Source organism: Puntigrus tetrazona, chromosome 19 (genome assembly GCF_018831695.1).
Source record: "Puntigrus tetrazona isolate hp1 chromosome 19, ASM1883169v1, whole genome shotgun sequence".
Taxonomy (NCBI): Eukaryota; Metazoa; Chordata; class Actinopteri; order Cypriniformes; family Cyprinidae; genus Puntigrus; species Puntigrus tetrazona.
Genome location: NC_056717.1, coordinates 3,308,693 through 3,329,513, shown reverse-complemented (window position 1 = coordinate 3,329,513; position 20,821 = coordinate 3,308,693). Strand labels below are relative to the sequence as shown.

General features: G+C 39.3%; 1 protein-coding gene across 1 annotated transcript; it reads left to right on the top strand.

The window, feature by feature from the left end:
- Positions 1 to 5,685: 5,685 nt before the first annotated feature.
- On the top strand, positions 5,686 to 16,125 carry LOC122323345 (terminal nucleotidyltransferase 5A-like). The gene is made up of 2 exons (XM_043217090.1): positions 5,686 to 6,109; positions 14,090 to 16,125. Exons 1-2 carry the CDS (start codon positions 5,954 to 5,956, stop codon positions 15,116 to 15,118), a joined length of 1,185 nt encoding a protein of 394 aa, XP_043073025.1. The 5' UTR covers positions 5,686 to 5,953; the 3' UTR covers positions 15,119 to 16,125.
- The last annotated feature ends 4,696 nt before the right edge of the window (positions 16,126 to 20,821 follow it).

The window sequence follows — 20,821 nt, the reverse complement described above, 5'->3', positions numbered from 1 at the left end:
TAACAAACTCCTTAGATATGTAATTTCCTGCCGCTCCTGAGTCTATCAAGGCCTCTACATTTACGTGTTGGTGGTTGATCAACAGCTTTACTGGAATCTTTACACATGAATTCAGGTATTGGTACTGGGCATCTGGACTCACTGTGCGCTGGTTCTCAGAAGTGGGTCAAAGCAGACAGGAGGATTTGAGCTCTGGGTGGTGCAAGCCGATTGTCGCGATTGGATGAGATTGTCGATTTTGAAGGCAAGTTCCACGGAATCACTCAGCGTTCTTCACTTGTCACGACAGGCTAGTTCCAATTGCAGCTCCAGACTCAATCTTCAGTGTATTCTCGATCCAATCAGTTTGAGCAGCGGCGAACGAAAGGTGAGAGCGAATTCGCAGCCATTTCTCTTCCCTGACTCACGTTAAGGAGTTGTTCCCCGGCATTTTTTTTCTCCAGCTGGGTGTTTGAAGACTTCCCAGAAGCGGGACTGGAAGATGTCTAAACTGGGAATGCCGATCCATCCACTCTCCACACAGCCGTTGCCCAATCCAGCGTCTTCCCGGTGCGCAGTGAGCATACAAAACCGATCCTGCTTGAGTCTGTGGGATATAGAGCGGGTTGTTGATTCACAAACAGTGAGCATTGTAACAGGATTCCCTTACATTTAGTTGGCTTGCCATAGGCAAAACAACAGATTTTTTAAAATTACAAATACATTTTTAGTTTTAGCACTTCACACTTAAAATGTACAGTCTCAGAGATATTCCTCATACCAGACATACCAGATTTTTGACAAGCGTGAGCTGAATGAATCTCAAAGTTTCACCATGTACAATAAGTTACAAAAATAAATGAACTTTTTCACAATATATGATTATTTTTTTAAAAGCTCCTGTACTGTCTAGGGCCGCTGTACAATTTATGCAATAAATTTGTAGTCTTCAGAAAACTGTATAGCTGGAAAGAAATCTTTCCAAGGTTTGTCCATTTGCCATTTATTCATGCTGTTGTATGTTTGTTCTGGAGACTAAAAGAAAATATGTGAACAAATAGTAAAAAGAGGAAAAAAAATCACTCTATTCTCCTACACGTCAATGAGACCTTTGACTTCAAAGTCGCATGATACAAATCCAGTTCCAAGACATTTAAACAGGTGGCTTTTTGCTTTCAGTGAACATTTATGAAAAGCAGAACACGCCTTGGACGTGTGGTCATATAACAATAAGAGAGCTGAATGCACATGATTATGTCACAGTTGACCATGTTTCTTTCCCCTCCATCATAACCAAGAGATTCTCAACTAACTTGTTATTGAGTCAAGATGTCGATGCATTTGCATGCTTATATTGCTTTATGGCAGGTTTAACATTGTGAAAACTTTATATCAGTGGTTCTCAGTTCAGGTCCTGGTGCAATTTGTCTGTATTTCTATAACACTGCTTGTAAAGCTGTTTGTCTGTTTACTGAGCACTAGGTAATATGCAAATAAAGGTAATTTAGATGTGAATTCTATGCTCTCAGAAAGGTGTATTTTATCAGCTACACTCTCAGAAATAAAGCTGTCACTGGGGCGGTTTTGTACCTTAAAGTGTACCATTTGAAAAGGTTCCGTCCCAGTGACAGTTTGATTTCTGACAGTGTAGTTGATAAAATACATATAGTATAACCGTATATACAGTGTATATGTGTGTGTGTGTGTGTTTGCGTGTATGTATGCACACACAAACACACGCACACACACACATCAGTATACTGTTTAAGGTTTGATTGGGTTGTTTCCAAGACGTGTTATTTGCAAAACCCCAAACACACGTGTCACACGTGTCTCTGCTTCTCCTCTTTATCTTCTCCCATTCGTTCTTGGCTTTCTTTCCCTTCTTTTAAGAGAGTTGTTTTCACCTGCGAAGCCAAATTTCAATTCCCAGCTGGTCGAACTGAATCCCAAACCCCTGGCTAATCGTCCAGTGCTACCGATATCCCAGTCCACATTTTCACAGTAATGACAGCAACCACATTTTTCCATACCGTACACACACAGGCTGGCTGGCATGTCCATTTGTCATGTTGACGTGAGTAGGTGTGTATGGTCTTGTGTAAGAGTTGTAGTGAATGTAAATAGCAGATCTGAGGGCTGGGAAGCAGCTCATTCCAGGAACAACAGTATGGTAACTCTCCAGAGACCGATCTGAACGATTTAACAAAGTCTGCCTGTAAGAGAGCCCACCGACGGAGGTCTCTTACTGTAAACTACGTTTTTCTAGGCAACATTTCCAACCCAACTGAATGCATAACTATTTTACAAAGTGGACATTTCGTGTGGATAAAAACTATTTGAATATTACAAAACACACTATACTAAAAAAAAGTAAGAATGAAGGTGAACCACTTGCTCTATATCTATACCTTCTACTATATCTATATCTTCTACCTTCATAGAAGTTTCTAGTTTGCCTGGTAAAACCTTTATTAACTGGTTCAGGTGTGTTTGACTTGGGTTGGAGCTAGACTCCGCAGGACACCGGCCCACTCAGAAGTAGGATTGGACATCCCCTGTCTGTACCAACATTATTATCTAAAAATTATACAGCCACCTCAAAAACCTGTCTGGGTCACACAGGTTCTTTGTTTAGTGAAAACATCTGTTTGGCGTCTCATCACTGCCTGTCATTGCCTTGTTGAATGTGTGCACACACTCACACATTGTGAGAACAAGGAAGTGCAGAGGAGGAAATGATCAGTGTTTTGGAGTCAACTGTAAAAAAAATGTACCATGACGGTTTTCTTTTGCACGACACCTTGTATTTATATTGTATTTTCTGAAATAGCCAGTTTCCGTGTAACATAGCTGACATACAGTGGAATTTAAAACAGAAATGTGTGTGGGTTTGACACACACATGCTAAAAGTAATCCAATCCAGCAGTCTAATCTACGTGCATTGAAGAGACACGCTCAAATTGAAAAGAGCTTTACTGGCATGACTTGCACAGTATCGCCAAAGCATTGTCCATTACATGAATAAGGAACAAAGGATTATATAATACACGAGCAGATCAGTAAAATAATTAAGTACATGTATACTTTGTAATAAGACATGTTTAAAGTGAACCGACAACAGTGCAACATGTAAGAAACGATCTTGCTTGAGTTTTTTCTACTGGTTTATAGTCTTAATTCATGACAGGCTGATACATCTCTTGCTGCTGTTGTAATCATTTTGGAATTTTCCACTAAAATGTGACTTTTTCATTTGTGTATGTTTCACTTGTGCCACATTTTCTGCATGTGGCAATGCCATAAAATCAGGTGTTTTTAGACACTCTCAGAAATAAAGCTGTCACTGGGGCAGTGCCTTTTCAAAGGATACACTTTTGTACCTATTAGGTTCAAATATGTACACGTTAAGTACTAATATGTACCTTTTAGGTACCAAAATTAATCCTTTAGGTACAAACATACCTTTGAAAAGGTACCGCCAAAGTGACAGCTCTTGTACCTTTATTTCTGAGAGTGCACAATTACTTCACATCATCAAATATTTTATGGTCAGCCATGCTGTGCATCGAACAAGCATGCTTCAAGCCATTGTTCCAAGAGACTCTGCCTTTAAAGGGCTTTTTACACCCGGTCACTTTATGCGTTTTGACAGATCAATCCGATCATGAAAAGACCGGGTGTAAATGCACCAAACACAGTTGAGATGGATATAATTCCAACGTCTCAAACCACTTCAGGAGGTGGTCTGGGCGCATTCCAGGCAAAACTGGACAAGCGTAAATGCATCTGGTTGTTGAAATTATATACATTTTACTTTTCCCAAAATGAGTGCTATAGGCTATATGGCATGTTATGGTCGGATATGACTGCACTACTTCAACACGCATCTCTTCGGAAGAGTAGCTGAGCATCTCTATCTCTCAAGTCCACTTTCAAACTGCCAACGAAACTGAAAGTAAGATTCAGGTTCTCAACAAGACAAACTTACTTTTCCAGTGCTGATGCTGCGTGCTTGCCATCTTTGATCTTGAAATGAGCTGATAATTATGAAAAATGAACTTGTGAAATATAGCTATTCATATCCATTTTGCGACGACGCATTTATGTGACCAAGTGTAAATGGAAAAGTTTAACAAATCACTTTTGTACAGTTCGTAAAGGGTACTTCCGTAAACATAACATCTGTATGTTTTGTTTAAGAATAAAAAAGACAAATTGGCAATTCTGCATGTTTTCCAACATCATCTCTCAGGCAGATTTATGAAGCAAACGTCAAACACAACCACAGACTCCTCTTTATCCAAACGACAAATGCTTTAAGACTTAAACTATGATTTTGTATAACTGTGTGATTCAGCACAACATGAAAATAGCACAAAATGATAGAGAATCAATCAATCATGTATACCTGAATGTGTTGTGACAGCCTGGCTGACTAGCATTTGTCACATCCGTTCACTTTCTTAACCTGTTCCTCACGAGCACACAGAGATCATCACAATGAGACCATTCTAAAAGGCTTCTTTTTTGTATTCAGTTTCTGCTCCCTCACATGACACTTTACACTTAACCCTCGACTTGATGACGTCTTTTAAATGGCCAGCGGCTATAGATCACATTTCTATGACGGAATAGAAGCAGGATTAAAGTCGTATACATGCAGCGTTTCATGCTCAAGACATTCTCTGTTTGCTCTAAGGAGCCTGGGAAAATAAAGGATGTTTGCAGAGGTAAGGCTTTACTGTTTGATCAGGTTATAAAAGGCCTATACTTTGGAACTTATCGAATACAATACCAGACCCAAAATGTAAGACTTCCAGGAGCCAAATTAACAAGGAAATAAACTGTATAAGTATAAAATATTGCAATAAATTTCATTTGCGTTTCATTTGGCTGCTAATTAAGTCATAACAGGCTATCTATCTATCTATACATTTGTATAAAACCTTTTTATTTGAATCTGACCACACTGAACAGAGTGGGTTACATAACAAAATACCATTACAGTTCAAATCAAAAACAGTTTTCACCGCAGCAGTAAAAAAGTTGTCTCATTATCTCCCGTTTAGTTCATTCAAGGTGCCTTATTTTTTCTGCTTATCATTCACATTCGTCACTTTATTGCTCTGTTCAGCTTGTGCCTGTATGTCATTCTCCAAACTGCCTTTCATAATGTTTATAGAATGTAGTTCTGTGGTACCGGCTTGTAATAAATGCTGTGTATACAAAATGATACCATTTTCAGTTCAGACTGCTTGACACCACCCAGAGGAGCGCTCCAACGTCACGTAGGCTAAATATATATCAGATTTCCAGCATATGTGTACAAATGACTTTGAGCTGAGTTCTCATGCTATGCGAAACCCACCCCAGTGACACCTTTGTTGTATTTACTTATGCGAAATCTATTGCAAGTCAAACGCTTAAGGGTTTGCTCGACTCGAGAACACACTTTGAATACGTTATCACAGACGTACTATCGAACAAGCTACGTCGTAAACTCACTAACTTCGAGAATCCTGGTTTGTGTTTACAAAAAAGCGAACACATGCTCCTACACAAGCGCAGGCTCCTCCCACAGCCAATGAGCGCAGCGGGGAAGGTGACGTAGGCGAGGTGGGCGGGCGCACGGACTTCGGTTCTTATGTACGTTCTAATTATTCATAAAGCTGGCCAATCGAGCGGCGTATGTAAATGAGCGCCTTTTAAATGTATTTGTAGGCTTATATTCAGACTCAGTGAATGAACGCTAGACTGGACGGAGTAGCGCGACTGCGAGGAACTGTTCGTCCGCGCATCGATAATTATCTGGATTCTGTTGCGCCGATAAAATAACCTTTTAAAAAACACGCTTTGAAACCGAATCGAGGCTCTACTCCTAAAGCGAGATAACCGGAGGTCATATAGTCGCGGGGGCATCCAGCTGACATCCACCGAGCAGACGCGAGTCTTCACCGGACTCATCTCGCCATGTCCTCCGCGGATGTGTCGGAGCAGAGCCGACGCTGCTGCGTTTTGTCGTGGGAGCAGGTGCAGCGTCTGGACTCCATCCTTGGAGAATGTGTCCCGATCCACGGCCGAGGAAACTTCCCTACGCTCTCCGTTCAGCCGCGGCACATCGTGCAGGTACAGGAGCTCGTACGAACACACAAAACACTACGAAACCTCGGCTGAACTCTGAAATATCCAGAATCCAGTAAGAAATGGGATAGAACTCCAGTTCCCAGGGTTACAATAACTTGGTACATTCCTGAAGAATTATTCTAGACAGAAAACAAGGCATTAACACTACGACTACGGTTATTATAACTATTACAATATTTTCTTCACACACACACACACACACACACACACACACAATATCATTATTTTATTACGCCACATTAGCATAAATTAGTGTTCTCAGTCACTATCATCAAATACAATGTTTACATTGTGTTAATTATTTAAGATTCAAAAAGGTCTGTTTCCCAATTCATATTATGTGTACCAAACAGATAGGATTAGAATGGAAAATAATTTTAAAGTTTATTACCAGAACTGTGGGCTGTTCGTTGTTTGCAAGCGATGTAGAAAACGAGTGCTCGGTCATAGGTATATTATATATATTACAAAGTTTATTGACAATTTTATACTGTTTCAACCTCATCCATGTAGAGCAGGAATTATTGGATTTTTAAAATCACATTTAGATAAGGATCATTGGTTATTAAAAAACGACTTATTAATCCGTGCTATTTCTCCTGTGTCATTCAGGAAGATAACTGGATAATGAATCTAACATTATCAGCCAAAGGGAAATGATACAGTATTCAGCTCATGTTTCAGTAAAGATTGTAATATTAATTTTCTAATGTTTTTCTTTGACAGATGCAAAGTTTGTTACACTGATGTATTGTTAAAAATGTTAAAATACTAGTGTTTAAATTTATGTGGTAGTTTTTTCAGCGTCTCCACGTAAGAATTTCCTTTTTTTTTAAGCGTCCCATCTTCATTTTACATTTACAATTTGTCAGTTTCACAACGAGTTGCCAAGAAGATTATCTTTCACGATTATTCAGTAATGGATACATTCTTTGCAGTCCGTCATGACTTTTGCAGTCTTACTGGAAAATGTTTATGTGGCAGCTTTTCTTCCGTGCTGAATTTCAGCAGATATCAGCAGGTGTTTGTGCAATCACAGGTCACTTCTCCCCCTTTAATCTATTTAACATCCAGAGAGACTCTTCATATTATTTATGATATTATTCCATACAAAAGTATAGTGTATAGTGTATAACAGATTCATAAACTAGAATGAAGTTTTGAGTATACTGTATTTTATAATTTTTACTAACAGAGATCTTTATAGTTCTCATTCCTATGTACGCGTCAACATTCTGTGCGAGTAATTAAAAAGCCCTCTTTAAAGAAATGGAGTGTTTCCCTTTATTTAGCTTATTTTAATCGCCGCCTCGCTGTTGCAAGGAAGCCAGTTCACACAATTAAGAGTGAAACGAGATATATAGTATGTTTTACCCAGCCGTATTAAATGGGCTGCTCGAAATTAGGCCACTCTCTGATGACATCACTGACCTTTCAAATGAAAGCGCTCATTACTCTAGCATCTGGGTGTATCTAATGTGAGAACCACAGAAATGCCCAGAAGCTTTAAGGTCTTGCAGTAAGCAGTTTTTGATCGTTTTTATGAAAACTATCCACTTTTAGTCTAAATAAGACCCTTTCAATGAGGCCATTTAACAGTCATTCAGTTACTCTTGCATTAGCCAGACGTCTCATTTGCCAAATCTGGTACGCTTTGCATTGGTCAAAAGGACTGAATGAGACAGTTTGACTGACATCAAAGCAACCGACCGCAGTTTCGTAGAGGGTTCATCAAAACCTTGAATATTCTGTGCCCAAAACACCTTTATTACTTCCCATCCAATCACAGAATGGCCATCCATCCAAATGTGATAAGTACAGATTATTTCTCAGACAGAAGACAAACAATATACAGTTCTGCTCATGTATATAATTATATATAGTTTGCTTGCAACTGCCTCAAAAACTCTCATGCCGTTATCACTGCTACTCCTTATACCTTTATATTACACAGAATACACCTATTATTTTGACTTAAAAACTAAAGTTCAGGTGCTGCATTAAATTAAGTACAACAAATTTAGGTATTCAAGACATTTCAGCTTCATTTATATTAAACTGACTTAAAAAGTAGAGCTGAAATGTGTTGAGTAAATGGAAAAACACAGGTTGCCACGATCATATCATTTTTGTTTTTTACAGTGAAAACATAATTTTGTTTCCTGAAAGAGTGTTAGATATCAGTGTATCTCGACTGTTAAGTAGCCCCTCTGGCAATCTGCCAAATTTTGTAGTTTTGTTTACAATATAACACATGTACAACCACCAGGAGGTGATCTCTCAAATTTACGGGCCATCAGCCCACCAGGAGGTTGCTTGTGTCCTGGTATCAGTATTTGGTGTTGTTGTAAAGCATCCTTATAACCAAGTGCAGAAAGAACTCTCTTGACACAAATCACCACTATTTCATTTTTCTCATTGGTATCATTACTGCAGTGTTGCTTGGCTTACACTGGCCTGTTTAGCAGACAAAGTTGGCTTGTTTGTGGCACATAAGGTTAACAGTGGATTAATCCTGTTGGAAACAGTAGACTTGTGGGCCAGAGCTGACATGGCATCCGTGTGGTAAAGAAGAGCCTGGTAAGTCTTTCTGTTTGGCCAGAGTGTAAACCAAATCCTCAGGATTACATTTTTTTCTATCTGAAAGGATACATAGACTCTACATCTAAGCCATTCTCATTGTTCCTGTCTTAGAACAGGTGCTTTTCTGAGTATGTGAATGGATTTCTTAAAGGAATTCATCCCTCCAGCATGTAACATAAACCTGGTTAAAACCAGGGGCTGGAATCAATGTGAGGTATAAATTACACCATTGGTCTCAAACTCAATTCCTGGAAGGGCCACAGCTCTGCAGAGTTTAGCTCCAACCAGCTTCAAGTCACACCTGCTTGGAAGTTTCCAGTGATCCTGAAGACCTGGATCAGGTGTGTTTGATTAGGGCTGGAGCGAATCTGTGTAGAGCGGTGGCCCTCCGTGGAGTTTGAGACCACTGGATTACACCATACATCCTTACCTCCAGGGGGAGCTAACCAACACAGCTTTTTGGGAAAATAGTGGCAATACTGACCTCCAGAGAAATTCAGTTTCAAGAAATGTTAGAATCTAAAAGGGCTAGTTTAAGTTTTGTCATCATCTACAATAAGCACGTCCACTTCACAAGCTTCAACAGGGATGCTGTAGTGCTACTGAAAAAAATAAGTTCTAAGACAAGATTCAGAGATGGCTGAGCACTTGTTTCTCTGATGTGTATGGTTTATAAAACAGCTTCAATCTGTTCCTTAAATAAAGCCATCTTTTTGCAGTGTTGGGGAAAGTTGCTTAAAAGTAATGAGTTATTGCAATATTGCATTATTCTGTAAAAAACCCCAGAATGCACAAAAGAAAGTTCAAAACTGTTCAGCAATTAAATTTAAAAGTAATGCACTACTTGAAAAAGTAATCTCATTATGTAACTCAGGTTGCTTGTGATGCATTATCCCCAATACTTTGTGTGCACTGGGATTTTTGATAACACTTTATAGTACAGTTACACCTATTAGTTGCTTATTCGCATATTTATTACTAAAATATTAGCCATTTATTGGTGTTAATTAAGCAGATGTTAACGCCTTATTCTACATGACCCTATTCTACATCCCTAATCCTACCCATTACCTAAACTTAACAACTACTTAAATAACTATTGATTGGCAGCACATTAAACATTTACTGAAGGAAAAGTTATAGTTAATAGTTAACAAGTGTTACTTGTTCTAATGTGTTACTGGACTTTTTGTCATCCACATTAAAAATGTCTTGGTATGGAATAGCACAAGGGTGGGCAAATGATGACACACTTTTCATTTTGGGTTGTTGTTTGGAAAATCAGATGAATTATTCTTTAAACAAAGCCTTTACTAATGGAGCACAGAAATGGTGTAATGGAAGTTACGTATGAGTAAGTGCTTAAAGCTTTATCCAAGCTTCATGTAACACCTAGGATTATCCACATGGCCATCCAATAGCTAGAATTTCAAAGATTCCATTAAGCGAATTTTTGGGAAAGATTTAAAGGGCAAAACTCTTCATAGTCTATTCTAGTACAGTGGATTCACTGACTCATGTCCTGGCCAGTGTCAGAGACTCGTAAGTGGTTCATTCATCCCTTTACATTTGGCAGTTCACTGTGCTCACAGCGGTTGTCGGTGTCCAGGGGGCAATGATGCTGTTCTGCTGGCCTGTTCCCCAGCCTGAACCTGTAAAATGCAGTGTGGAAATGTGCCTTACAGTCATCCCACAAATATAAAACAGAGGATCTCTTTTTGGCTAGGTTGGAAAACAAAACAGGACGTGAGTTTACGTGTCACCAAGGTGTTGTCAGCTGTAGTCAGACCAGTGCATTTGTGGCTTTTTTACAAGTCTTTTACGTAAGGTCATAGGAAGTAGCCTTGTGGTTTTACTTTGTACTGAATACCAGATCTTTTGGTTTAAACCAGGGATGCCCAATCCTACTTGTGGAGGTCTACAGTACCTACCTGCAGTTCCAACACCTGTCTGTGTTTATCCAGTGAAGGTGTTTGAGGTGCTTGGGATTGGAGCTGAACTTTGGAGGTAGGTAGACCTCCAGAGACAAGATTGGGCACCTCTTATTTTAATGGTCAGAACTGTACAGATCACAAATGAGGTCTTGTTTCCAACTTCCTAATGCAATTCTTCTTATTGATTTAATTAGGTAGATGTATTATATAGATTGTAATCACAATATGTATGCACTATTTTTGTCGTCAATGGCTTGATGGGGGTTCAGCAATCACCGTTGCCTGTTTATTGTGCCATGCATTTTAAATAGTTAATTTAAAATTCTGCGTCTGAAAATGTCCTGTGTATGAACACTCTTTAGTTCTTGTTTTTAACTATTAACTATGACTCTCTGTAGACTCCTTTGCTGTTTATTAACAATTAGTAAAGTAGTTGTTGAGTTAAGGTATGGTGGGGATTAAAGGGATTTAAATAATTTTTAGAAAAATCCCTATTTGTGTCTCAGATTTATGTTAGTTTAGTTAGCTATCTGTCTGAAAGTGTTTGGTTTCCTATGACATTAACTAGTTCTCCACGTTGGAAAAAAAGATTTTCCTGCAGCTCTTTTTCACGATCATTCAAATGTATAATTCCATTGTGGAAAAGGATCTTAAAGCTTCATTTTATGTCCCGACCTTTGCTATATCCCACAAAACCAACATTTGTTCTGGAGCACTGTGTCGTTTTTCATCTTGAGCACTTTTCCAGTTTCTAGTAGTTCGTTTTTTAACTCTGATTCTTCACCTGGTTGTTTTTTAGACTGGTTGTCAGAAGTGGTCAGACGGATATCTGCTGATGAAATTAAAAGTTTGGCATTTAGTTTCTGAAAGGTACAGACACTGCTGGGATTATGTAACTCTGCAGACAAATAGGTCAACCAGCATCATGTGGTGTGAGGGTACACAATGCGTAAGCCCAAAGTCATAAATCGGAGAGACAAAGAGAAGGGAAAAAGCGGTACAAACAACATATAAAAACACACGTTAACACCTTATTCACTGAATAACAATACTCTGGTAACCACCCAGAATGCAACCATATAGCAATGCTCTGAAAGCCACTTGAATTTCTTTAGAAACCTCATATCAATGCTCTCACAAGCACCCACAACATGCTAAGAATCATGGCAGTGACGTTTTCTCCACTGGATCCACTTACTTTTCTTTTCTGACCAGCCAACAGACTAGAGTACTAAACTAAAGACTTTCACAGATTCTCAGTTTTCTTGGTCTTTCATCCAGACTAAATCACATCTTTGACTTTCAAATGTCAAGTTGAGTGGAGATTCTCCATTTCTTCAGAGCTCTTGGATGCAATACTGGGTTTGTTAAATATGTGGGTCACTCTCAATCCATTTATTTTTTATAGCTGTTTCTGTCTAATCACTGAGAATGTCAGTTGTTTTAAAAAACGTTCATTAGCTGGTGTCAGCTGGCTTTGGGGTCTTCATGGAGGCCTTCTGGCGTGTGTGTGCAGAAGGATGTACAGATTATAAGGACAAAAAGTAAGGAAGCTGCCAAGACCAGCAGTGACTTGTCATTTCCCAGGGCTAATCAGTTTCCCAAGGAAAACAGAATCCTTTCTCTAGTGAAGAGTTACATCTCAGGTCTCACCTGTGTCCAGTCTGATAGAGGTGTGTGTTTGTTTCTGAGAACAGAAGCTTACTAAGATTACAGGACTGCACTGCATGAACCTCAGAAAGGAAGGTTGCCACTTCCTTCTATTGTAGCTGAAACCGACGTGATTCCTCTGGAACATCTAGACTTGTAGTGCATTTAGTGGTGAAACTGTATGCTTGTGCTTTGTGGATGCACAATTTTGATGCGGCAAAACATTTGAAATAAGGAGAGACCAGGGTTGCATTGATCCTCACAGTTTTTGTAGCATTACAAAGTTGTAAGCCCATTATTTACAATTCACAAAATCACCCCTTGCAAAATAGTTTTTCTTTCACATTGACATTGTGAAACGATCATTGTGGTGATTTCTGTTATTGTGGTGGCCCCACGTCGTACTTTGAACCCTTTGGTTCAAAGACATCCATTGTCACTGTCTTGCAATCAAACACAGCCTATGATATATTTCTGACGTGTGGGAAATTCATAATGATCGTGTAGTGAACAGTGCTGCTACATCCCACATTTACTGAACAGCCGGTAAAAATGTGACGTGAAATCAACATGTCATAAAAACATAAAACTGCTTACTTCAAGCTCTTCCCTTCCTCCCTTCCTTACCCAAGTTTATTAGATCTAGTGTGTGATTTGCAATGATCTTATAGGACTGCTAAAACCGTGCAGTCCGTAGGCTTTAGTAGGTTTGTGTCAAGACCAGTTGTGTCAAGAGTCCAGGTCAGGACCCAAGTAAGCCGAGTCAAGACTGAGACCAGAAGAGGGTTGAATAATGGACTCAAGCCTCTTCTGTTCTAGGTTTTGACTTAGATAAAGGTCCAAAGACAGACCAGCAGAGGGTCTGAATGATTCAGACAGTGTAAATATCCTTTCTGTGTATATAAAGCCTGGTTTTGTGCCAGTGTCACACAAGCCTCTTCACACAGGGTACTTTGGTCCAGAGATACGTAATAGCACAAATGTAGTCATTAAATACCACAGAATGGTCTGCATAGTTTCAGTCAATCCAGCAGGCCCTATAAGACATTGATATTTAGTTGCAACGTTGGGTGGCCAAAGTTCAGTATCAGATCAGTGTCTAATGTAAAGGTTCATTTGATTAGATTTTCATTTGATTTGATTAGATTTTCATTCTCAGCCAAAATACTACATCTGTCCCACATCAATGTCAGTTTGACGTTATATTGATGCCCTGTGCCTAGGGATGGGTATCGCTTACATTTTATCAATACTGATACTGCTTAACAATACCTGTACTTATTGATACAGTTATCAATACTATTTGGTGCAAAAAGATATGATTATTTGCTGTCTTTAAGCGACTTTATCAAAGTTCTTCAGTCAAGAGTGAGATGTTTCTCTCTTATTTCTCTCTCTTAACATTAAACGAATAGGTAGTTTCTCCCAAAAGTTAAATTTGTGTCATCATTTATCACTCACAAGTTGTTTTTAACCTGAATGCATTTATTTTTCTGTTGAACTTAAAAATTATTTTGAAGAATGTGGGAAACCAAACAGGTTCTACTGTCCGCATTTATTTTTTTTCTACCATCAAAGTCAGTGGGGACCACTTACAGACATTCTCCCATATTTTGGTTACCCACATTATATATGGTACAACATGACAGTTATTAAATAATAACATTTTATTTTTAGATGAAGTATCCCTTTAATGACAATTGGCACATATTTAGTACTGTCCCTTTAAGAACTGCAGGGCATTTAATGAGAATTGCTTTTAACAGTGTCTCTTTCTGTGTCTCTCCACCTATAGGTGGTGCGTGCTCGTCTGGAGGAGCGAGGCGTAGCGGTGCGGGATGTGAAGCTCAACGGCTCAGCTGCCAGCTACGTGCTCCACCAGGACACTGGCCTGGGCTACAAAGACCTGGACCTGATCTTCGGCCTGAGCCTGACTGATGACAGGACCTTCCGTCTGGTGAAGGACGTGGTCCTGGACAGCCTCCTGGAGTTCCTGCCCATCGGCGTAAGCCGCGACCGCATCACCGCCCTGACCCTGAAGGAAGCTTACGTGCAGAAGCTGGTAAAGGTTTGCAACGACACGGACCGCTGGAGCCTCATCTCACTTTCCAACAACACTGGCAAAAACGTGGAGCTGAAGTTTGTGGACTCCCTGCGGCGGCAGTTTGAGTTCAGCGTGGACTCTTTTCAGATCGGCTTGGACTCGCTGCTCCTTTTCGACCGCTGCTCCGAGACGCCCATGTCCGAGAGTTTCCATCCCACTGTGCTCGGAGAGAGCATGTACGGAGACTTTGAAGAAGCGCTGGGACACCTGCACGCCAAAATCATCGCCACGCACAGTCCGGAAGAGATCCGCGGCGGCGGGCTCTTGAAGTACTGCCACTTGCTGGTAAGAGGTTTCCGTCCAGCGTCCGAGGCACAGATGAAGACGCTCCAGCGCTACATGTGCTCGCGCTTCTTCATCGACTTCCCCGACATCAATGAGCAGCAGAGGAAGCTGGAGGCCTACCTGCAGAACCACTTTAACGGCATGGAGCACAAGCGCTACGATTGCCTGGTGACTCTCCATCGTGTGGTGGATGAAAGCACCGTGTGTCTCATGGGCCACGAAGCGGAGGCAGGCGCTTGCGCTCATCTCGCCTCTCTGGCTCTCACGTGTGTTAGCGAACAGAACGCCATTCCTGCACTGTCTAACATTACGTGTTACTACCAGCCGGCGCCCTACGTCAGAGACGTCAACTTCAGCAACTACTATGTAGCACATGTGCATTCGCCAATTTCCACCTGTAACAACTCCTATCAGACATGGCTGCCGTGTAGCTGAGCCATAAATGGACGAAAACATTGCCGGGGAATATTTGCAGTTTTCAGATGACGTTTGGTTAAAATCCTTTCCAGGGGGGATATCTTTAAAACATGTTGACGTTACAATTCACAGAAAAAGAATGTATATTTTGTGTAAAGAAATTTCCATTTGTCGGTTGTGATTCTTGTTATACTTTCACATTTTTTATGAGAATTGAAGTGAAAATCAAGACTACGCATTTTAGAATTTGAAAAAATACTTAGATTTTCCTTAAAATCATTTTACGATGACAAAAAAAAATTTGAATGGATTTACAAGTAGGCTTAAATTTCTTTATGCATAATATTGTTTATTTTTTCCTTGTGATTTTGGGCTGAAATATGACCCAGACATTTTGTTGGTAAGGTGTCATGAGATTCACTATCTCGGTTTACCTTTTTTTTATTTTGTGCAAAATTGGATAGAGACCAAATACGAGATCTTGCGTCTTTATGTGAATGCCACCAATCCACCGCAGTTTCACTGAACTCTACCATACTGGAAGACTCGAATATTTCAGATTGCTCTCAAGACTTTTTGGAAGATTTTGTCCAGTGCGGATGAAACGACAAGGATGAACATTGGGAGGAAGGTGGGAAAATGTCTAAAGCACTTCTCTACTCTATGTACGTGTAACCCATTCTTGTTTTATAAGTGAAACATTTTTAAGTTATGAAACGCCTTTTGTTGAAGTTATGAAAAAAAAAAGAAAAAAACAAAATCAAGAAAACGGTAAAGCTGGGAAACTTTTCAGTTCTGACTGTCGTTATTTGAAAAACTGAGGACCAAAGATTTTAGTTGTAGCAGTTTAAGTGGTATGTTACTTCTGTGACTTCAAGTGCCTGAAACCAACTACAAACTGACGTGTATGTAAATTAAAAATGTTTATTGTTTCGTTCTCCAGGCTACTGTATAGTACAGTATTTTTATTTTCAGGGTAAGGGCATTTCCTTTCCAAATCATTAAAAAAAGAAATATAGCTAAAATCGGTCTTAGTCTTTTTGTCTATATTCACAATGCACACGTATCAAAACAAAGGAAAATAATCGTATTCGTTGAATGTTACAAAACAATCATAACACGAATGTTCCAAAAAATTTACGGTGGGTGCTATTTTTACTATATGTATTTGGACACTTAATTACTAATTTAGTTCCCTTGCAAACCAGATAAAAAAGTGAAGTATTATGACACTAATGAAATAATTCAATGCAAATGTCACGAACCCGTCCTGCTCTATAGGACACCTCTGTGAATTTGCCGAGAACTTCCTTCACATATCCACTAAAAATTTAGTTGATTGAAAGAATGTTTGCCAAATAAATAAATAATAAAAATGGCTCTGAAAAATAGTTTTTGATAGCATTTGAGTACAGATGTCTTCAAATCAGTGACTAAATTCCGATATTTGAATGTCTAAATACTCTTGATGTAGGTCTGTGGGCAGGCTGTGCTTGTGTTGGCCGTGCTGTGCTCATTGTCGCTGAGGACACAGCTGATGAACAGCTGTTAGGAGAGCGGCGAATGTGCTGCTTGCTGAATATGCAGTTTAGAAACAGACGCTCCACATGTTGTACTCTGTGTATATGCTACAGGCCATCGTTCAAGCACTGGCGTCATGGTACCTAATGTACCACTGACTAATAATATCATTCGGTGCGACAAACAGGAAGCTGGGCCACGGGCTGTTCTTAAACCGAGATATCAGGTGTGTGCAGCACATGTGTTCAGCTCAGAATGGACGCTTACTGCTTCTAACCCTTGTGAAAAGAAATAACGACGAATGTAGAGGATATTGAAAAAAGAAAGAAAATATAACGATGATTAAATAAAAGGCCATTTGCGTTTGCTTAAAGAGAGTTCATGGTTATGATTCCTGAAGGGATAGTTCACACAAAAATGTAAATTCTGTGATTAATTATTCACCCCTGTTCTAAATGCATAAGACGTTTGTGCATCACTGAAACACAAATTAAGATATTTTTGATGAAATCAGAGAGCTTTCTGACTCTCTATAGACAGCAATGGAACTGAAATGTTTCTTAAAAATGTCTTAATTTGTGTTCCGAAGATGAATGAATGAAATGAGGATGAGTAATTAATGTCAGAAAATTCATTTTTGGATGAGCTATCGCTTTAAGACATTTTTGAGCTTTGTGAACCTCCATACATTTTGCCATTAAGTGTTTAAAATCAACACAATTGGCTAGTATATTCAAAGTATATTCTTTGAAAGTAATAAGTAAAAATTTTATATACTTTTGGGGATGGCAGACACTGAATGAACAATCTGCTTCTTTTCAAATTCTTCTATTAATTGACTTAGCTGTGCCTTTACAAATGTAAATGTAAATACTAATTTCCCAGTTTAAGATTAACATTGTAAAACATTCAAGAAAAAGATGGAATTAATGTGTATTAGATTACTACCTGCTTTGGAAGCGATTTTTTTAAAGCTGTTTTTACGTGAAATCACAAAAGAGTCAAAGATTTCAAAAAAATCCACAATTGAAACTCTGTCTTAATTCTTAAGTCTTAAAAGTTTTTAAGCTCTTAATTTTATTGAACATTTGAAATCATCTCACCCTTAGTAATACAGTAATGCGAAACTCTGGCCTGGAATCATCCATTAAAATTGAGAGTGTCACATAAAAATAAATAAAAGGAAAGACAGACCGGTGCGCTAGACAGAAAATATCTTAGTTCTCAAACAAGTTAATGATTTCTGGGCAGCAAAGGCCTTGTCTTCTTGACTCACTGTAATAGCAAAGCATGAGTTATAGAATATGGAATTGTAATTAATAGAGGAACGGTAAAAACCACTTGGTGAAAAACTATGGCTAGCAGGGCGCGCCTCGACCGTTCGAGTGTGACAGATCGTTCCTGTGATATTAATTTAAGACTCTTATGGGAAGCATGAATACAGCTCGCTGTCAGATTGATGTCAGATTCAGACAGCCGTGCATGTGTACCATGAAGCATGGCCTGCTGTGACAAACGCTTGATTACTGATTCTCCAATGATCGGATTGAAGCTTATTTTGATAACTCGGTCCAAATATTTCTGTTCAGAGCTGTTCATAAGCGCTGGAATCGTGACGTAAATCATGAAACTGACTGTTTGTGGAAACAAAGCGGCCCTCGAGGAGCCAGGCTGAGATGGAGGACCATATGCTTTGCAGTTCAGAATATTGTTTACATGCTCACTGCCGTTTTCTGCAAGTGGTGTAAATAAGATTGCGAAGAGGCATCTGGTTAATGTCTAAGCCTGAGGTAAAAAAAAAAATATATAAAATAATCATGCAACTTTTGTCATCAGCCTATCATCTTTTCCGTTCGTGTGTGTGCTTCTCTTTTCATCTTCCTCTTACTCTGTCTGGAACTGGAGACTAATTGGGTCAGAACATGATTCATAGTTTTAAGCAAATATGGGAAACCCTCCCAGAGTGACAGAGATGTTAAAAAGATCAGCATATGTGTTTTTTTGGGGTGTTTTGGCCAACTAGACCAGCAAAAACCTACTGTAGTCAAAACCGGTCCAAGAGCGGAGATACATCAGCTTTGTTTATTTCAAATCATTTACACAAATCACCCTCATCACGGTTTAAAACCTGTTTGACTTTCTTCTCCATAAGGAGGTGTTTATGGAGATTTTTAGTTTCATCCAATTAAATGCACTTTGTGAAGACTTATAAGAGTGCAACTGATGAGATAGTCTAATTAGTGAGGTTGAGCTCTCGCTTTTTGGCTAAAAATCAATATTTGAGCAAGTGCATAACCAGCCAGTGTTCAAAACGATCACCTTTCTTTAGCCTGATTCAAAGAGTTGGTTTATAATGATGTATTCTCTTTTGAGCGGTACATGTTCGCTGGAAATTCGAGCGTGGCACTGCATCATTACGCTACGTCTCTAAACACAGAGAAGCTGTCCCGGCTACCAGACTAAAGCATGCGAGGATCCTGCAAGTGACTTTTCTCACAGCAGCTAGAATAATTAAATGTATCATTTTGATGCCAGAATGTAATCCAAAAAGGATTATGTCTTTATGAAACACATGTGGATGAAATTGAATTGTATTTCGGTTTTAAATGTGCTTCTGATTATAGATATTACGCAAGATTTGTATTTTAAAGACAACCAGGTCGAAGGGAGTGTAGTTTGCTTTTTGGGTTAAATAATTCCATTGATGTTTCAGCAACTTAATAGTCTTTGGGATGCATTGGGGCTGCGCAGTCAGACTGATGTATGATATCAAGTCCAATATATATATATACTGTGCCGCTCACTGATATTGGCACCCTTGGAAAATATGATTAAAGAAGGCTGTGAAAATGAATCTGCATTGGTAATCCATGGCTCACAACTGTGAATATGAATGAGAATATACTTCAGAGATATTTTACTCATAAGAATTTCTAAGGGTGCCAATAATTGTGCCCAATGTGTATTTGAGAAAAAACTGTTATTAACAGTTATTAGTTATAAATAAAAGATTTTCACAGCCGTCTTTGATCATATTTACCAAGGATGCCAATATCAGTGAGCGGCACAGTATATATATTTATATACACACACAAAATAATCATGGTTTTTCTACACTAACCATAGTTTTACCATCATATTTATAGTACAACTATGCATATAAAAGTGGAATTGAATATGCAGAAAAAACATAGCCACTTTTAATAGAATAAATCCATGATTAATTTTCATAAGGGACGTCATATATCGGTCTGTGCAGAGTTGAAGCAGCTCGAACAAACTTAATGTTTACAAATGTTACGTCAGCAGTGTGCTAGCAGCTTTCTACACTCATCCAGAACAATCAAACTTTTGTTCAATTGGATTTAGCCATCGCTTCTCTTAGTCTTTATAGTTTTGGTGCGCTTTCGGCACAATATACAAACAGTCATGTTACTGTTAAACTTCCACAAGCAGTTTCCTCTATCTTCACTATCCAAAAGACCTGGTCTGTTGATCAGGGTGATATGATTGGGCTAAACCGATTTGTGCTAGAGCAGTCTGGAAAGTGCAAGGTTTAATCTGTGAATGCCACGCATTACCAGAAAATCATGGTGAAAACATGGGAACCAAACGAGGTCTTCAACAAGATTGGTTTTTTATTCACAGGAGGGGGAACGTAAGGGATAAATCGGCTTAAAACACCTGTAGTGTGAGCCCTGCTTTAACAGGTGTGGGTGTGGAGAGCCTCTGAGGTCAAAGGAGAGTTCAAGGATGGCCTCCACGACCATTACATGGAGCACAGGGAGTTAATGGGTGGCCTCCATGGCCGTTACAGAGCAAGCAGACGTCCCACGTGGTAGAGTTATAGTAGAACCCAAACACAAAGAATAGCGGTGGTCATTACCAGGAACACTGTGGACAGTGGAATGACCTCCGGCCACCAGAATAGGGAGCGCATGGACCAAGATGGCAGTGAACAGTAAGATAGACCAAGCTCAGCAGCTATCGGTGTTCAGGAGCTGTATTTCTCCACATAGCTTTCAAGGCAATATATTCCTCCAAAGATTTAAATCAGGCATCAAGCAATGCAGGAAGTCGCTTAATCTTTTCCAAAAATTCCCACAAAACTCCTCCACATAGTCTTCAAGGGATGATTTCCATGGCGTAGATGTGGCAGAGTATCTTCCAGGTAATCAAAAAGTAATTTGACTGAATTAT

What these genes read in the sequence shown, in the direction of transcription:
- LOC122323345 (XM_043217090.1), top strand. Translation starts at nt 5,954, where the DNA reads ATGTCCTCCGCGGATGTGTCGGAGCAGAGCCGACGCTGCTGCGTTTTG. An exon ending in AGCCGCGGCACATCGTGCAG is followed by an intron (nt 6,110 to 14,089) that starts GTACAGGAGCTC and finishes CTCCACCTATAG; the next exon opens with GTGGTGCGTGCTCGTCTGGA.